General features: G+C 55.0%; 1 protein-coding gene across 1 annotated transcript in view; it reads right to left on the bottom strand.

Moving 5' to 3' along the window:
* Positions 1 to 341: 341 nt before the first annotated feature.
* LHX4 (LIM homeobox 4) overlaps positions 342 to 4,313 on the bottom strand; it is a 30,789-nt gene continuing 26,817 nt past the window's right edge. The window contains exons 4-6 of the mRNA XM_010850255.1: positions 3,423 to 3,577; positions 2,862 to 3,033; positions 342 to 736 (exon numbers count right to left, since the gene is read on the bottom strand). Of these exons, the coding sequence (XP_010848557.1) occupies positions 342 to 736; positions 2,862 to 3,033; positions 3,423 to 3,577 (722 nt within the window). The remainder of the gene's footprint in view (positions 737 to 2,861; positions 3,034 to 3,422; positions 3,578 to 4,313) is intronic.

Below are 4,313 nucleotides of genomic sequence, written 5' to 3'. Positions count from 1 at the left end.
AAGGCTTAGGTGGCCTGACACAGTCACCCCATCAACCAAGCACTGAGCAGCCAAAGCCTGTAAGCAGGACGGGGACAGGGGAGGAGCCGACCAGCCGGCACCCTAGCGCTCTGGGCTCTGCGCCCTGTGCTGTGTTCTGAGAGGCGGCTGCTCTCCCACCGCTTCCCAGGAAAGCCAGCCCCAGTGGGGTCCTGCCGCAACCTCCCCGGATCGGCAGAGGACTTCCATTGAAAATAATGGAAATTCACATTGGCGCACTTTCCATCCTTAAAAGGCAAGTGTCTTTCAATCCTTGAAGATATTCTCTCAAGCCAGAGGACAGGTAGGGTGGGGAGAAGTGTTTAAAAAGGAGGATGATCCATTTCATCGAGCCAAGAGGCCGGGCTGGTCGGAAAGTCGGGGTAGCCTACACTGCTTCCTGTGGAGATGTCAGAGGTGGGTCCCCCAGCCATGGCTCTCAGCGTCTGGCTTACTCCCTGCCCTGCGTGCGCAATGATGCCCAAGTTACTGTCCACCGTGTAATCCAGCCCATTGAGCAAAGGAGCGTGGGATGGCAGGGACGAGATGGAGGATGGAGACTGGGGGATTCCATAGGGGCTCCCATCCCTCAAGTCCTGATAGGATTGTCCTGTCCCGTCCATGGAGAAGCTCCCATTCATTAACTGTCCGCCTGAAACGTCCCCCACGTTGCCATAAATCCTATTGGTGTGGCCAAGTTCTGAGAGAATCTGATCCTCTGTGGACAAAAGAAGGGAGATTTATTGTCAGCCGCCAGGACTCCAGCGCTCCCCTGTTCTTCACAACCTAGGAATACACATGACCAGGAAAGAAGCCCGAGCATGAACCAGACACCAGCATGTCAGCCTGGCATCCAGACACGTCAAGGGGGAAAAACAGAACAAACACCTCCAGAGACCACATGCCCAGGTCCCAGAAGGCTGGACAAATGTTTCGTGAGCTTGTGGGTCTCAGGTGGGTCATGTATGAAGAGGGCTACACTGACAGCTATGGAGTACCAGTGCCTGAGGTTTGCTGTGTCACATGTCATCCACAGCATAAAGGGAATAAACTCCATGCTAACAAGATTTCACCTGAAAGCTTTCGAGCTGAGAAAAGTGCTTGATTCAGTTGTGGGGAAACAAGCAGGGCCGTAGGCTCAAGGGAGCTGAGGACTCAACACATGTATACACAAAAGCTTTCTGCTGTACCTGGGAAAGAGGTTCAGTATCAGAGGACTTGGTTTCTCTAAGTTCTTCACTGGGGACAAAGCATTGGATTGATTAAGGCAAATGGACCTTGTTTCTTGAGGAATTTCATTAAGGGGATCTCGTGGAATCTTTGCCACCTGGAAGAATTCATCTCTCCAACAGAGGTGAACAATTTTAGTCTTAAGAAAAATAAGATTATACAGTTATGTGGAGAGACCAGTGATATGTCAACCTGGGGGCCCACCTGCACCCAACAAAAAGGAGCTACAAACCAAGACTTAACAATCCTGTATGTTCCAGATGTTGATTTCAGCAGCTTAGAGGAGACTGAGTGGCTTTCCACCCCCAGGAGGCCTGGAAGGTGAGCCTGGAACATGCCCCGGGCCTCATGGGCAGACCTTTGGGCTGACTTACGGTCCTCTCAGGAAATCATGGCCCTCACAGGCAGCTCTTGCCATCTGCTGCCCCACAGACTTCCTTTCTATTCCCACTGGGCCTGTGTGTCCATTCCTACCAAGGCCACCCCAGAGTGGACTTCAACACTCATCCCTTCTGACAACCTGCCCTAGGCTGTCGCGCATCCCATCCATGAAAATGAAAAGGTGGAGGAGAGTCATGCCCTTTAAAGGGGGCAGGAGATGAAGGCTCAGCTACACTGTAAAATGGCCATTAACTGGTGTTTTGCCTACACCTGTCATCCCCAGTGACCAGGGCCCTCTGTGGGAACCACAAGCTGCCTAAAAATGGTTGTGTCTTCCAAGAGTAAAAATGTGCTGAGCTCTCTCCAAACGCATCCAGTCAGTTGTATTCACGGATTCCCACAAGACCACTGGGATATGGGCAACGATACTGTTAAACCCATTTAGAGATGGGTAAACTGAGGCTCAAGAAAAGTAAATCAATTTGACAAAGCCACAACTGGAAACCAGATTTCTGATTCCCCAGCTCAGGCCTCTTCCCTTCTCCTGCCGCAACAGAAGACCTTCCACGTTTGAGGACTCGATACAAGAGAATGGCTATTTGCAAACAACCAAAGGATCCAAAACATGCAGCCATTTGCAATTCTACTGATGCACAAAATTTGAACGTAGCACATGCAGCAAAGCATATGTGCTGGGGACAAGATGAAGTGAGCGGTGGGGGAAGGGATTCCAGAATGAGGCCAGCCCCCACCTCACATGCACTCGCAGTACTGACTCCCCAGGGCCAAGGGCTGTGACGCACTTCCTCCCACCACCAGCAGAGGAGGGGGCTCACCTAGTGGGTAACGGGAGGAAGGCCACTGCCCCCATTGAGGGGAGAAATGCCGGAGAGGGGCTTGGGGCACAGACTGAGACACAGGGGTCCTTTGCAGCTGTGTGGGCTGATGAGGGAGCCCCGGGCAGCGGGCAAGGAGGGGAGGCCTTTGGGCCCCGCAGGCCTGGGAGCCCAGCTTCCATGGGTCAGCAGCAGAGCTCTGGTTTCCTCTGCCCTGTCCCCTCTGGAAGGGCCACGACCATTTCCCCCCACCCTTTACTGCAAGTCACAGGGTGGGGCCTGTGTTCAGAAGAGAGCTGGCAAGGCCTCCAGAAAGACCCCTCCTGCCTGTCGGGGGTCACTGTTTCCCAGGGGCCTCTCCTAGGGCCTTGGCCTCGCCCCTCCAGCCCTGCTCACCTCGGAAGCTCAGCTCACTGTCACTAACCCCACAGTCCTCCGCAGAGCTCTCCTTCTCCTGCTTGCTGCCTCCCCGGCTCCTCTTGACACTCTTGTAGAACTGCCCCCAGCGGTGCCGCCCCGCGTCCTTCTTCAGTCGCTTCTCCTTGGCCCTTCTGTTCTGAAACCAAACCTGCCACAACAAGCAAAGGGACACACTTTGGGGGTGTCCACCACGAGCCCAAAGCCCCCAGGGTCCTCGAGACCAGAGACAAAGACTGAAGCCGCAGCAGATGGGTGAGGAACGGGTTGTGCCCATCGCTTCCCCTGGCCTGGGCCTCAGACATCTCTCTGGTTCAGCAGATTTCCTGGGGCTGTGGTCCTGAGCCCAGCACCCCAAGGGGATCAGGGACCGCACAGATGAAGCGCCATGGCTACCTGGAGCCGTCCTGTGGACGCGCGGATGTGGGGACCCACAGGACACCCTCCACCCCCACGCCAGCCCCGGCACCGCATGGTGCCCGGCCTGGGATCTCCAGTCAGCAAAGGCGCCCCCACGGGTTGGGGTGGCTGGAGCCTCACCTGTACAACCCTCATGTCCAGGCCTGTCTCCGAGGACAGCTGCTCCCTCACATGCCGGGCGGGCTTAGGGGAGTTCTTATAGGCGTTCTTCAACGTCTCCAGCTGCTTTGCTGTGATGGTGGTCCTGGGCCGCTTAGCTCCAGCCTCTGAGTCATCTGCAACGAAAACCACTTCTTACTGCGTCCAGCCCATCTGAAGCAGCTGGGTCTCACCCTCCTTCCTCCTTTCCTCATGTAACCTTGCCTGCTATGGGCAAGAGGGAGGAAGAATGAGCAACGTCAGGGGAGAGTACTCTTGACCTGCATGGAGCCCACTCCTGCACTACAGGCCTTCCCGAGTCACTGGAAAGGTAGGACAATATGCTGTTCCCTCAGCTCCCTGCCTCTCCCCATCCCCTCCCAGCCCAGCCACACGGGGCTCTCATCAGACTGAAGGTGTACCATTCTACATGTTTCCCCATCATGGCACACTCCACTGGCCAACCTTGTGAGTTACTGCCAAGGCTGCGGAGGGGAAGGAGACAGAAGGAAGTCTTTGCCCTGGGCTGCCCCAGATACCTGTCCCTCCTCCCATCAGAAACCTCCATTCCCCCAGGTCCCACCCATGACATCACTGCCTTTCCACAGCCCTGGGCTCATAGCAAAGGTGACGTGTCCATTTACTATTCACCTAAGCAATGTTCATAAATTATGGGTCAGAACCCAAAAGTGGGTTGTAAAGTCAATTTAGTTGATCAAAAACTAAAAGAGGAAACAAGATGGATGAGATGAGATGAGATGGGATGGGATGGGATGGGGATGGGGATGGGATGGGATTGGGTGGGATAGGATGGGGTGGAGTGGGATGGATGGATGGGATGGGATGGAATAGGATGGGGTAGGGTGGGATAGG

The sequence above is a fragment of the Bison bison genome, unplaced genomic scaffold, assembly GCF_000754665.1.
Source record: "Bison bison bison isolate TAMUID 2011002044 unplaced genomic scaffold, Bison_UMD1.0 scf7180017864289, whole genome shotgun sequence".
Taxonomy (NCBI): Eukaryota; Metazoa; Chordata; class Mammalia; order Artiodactyla; family Bovidae; genus Bison; species Bison bison.
This window is presented reverse-complemented; position numbering and strand designations above follow the sequence as displayed.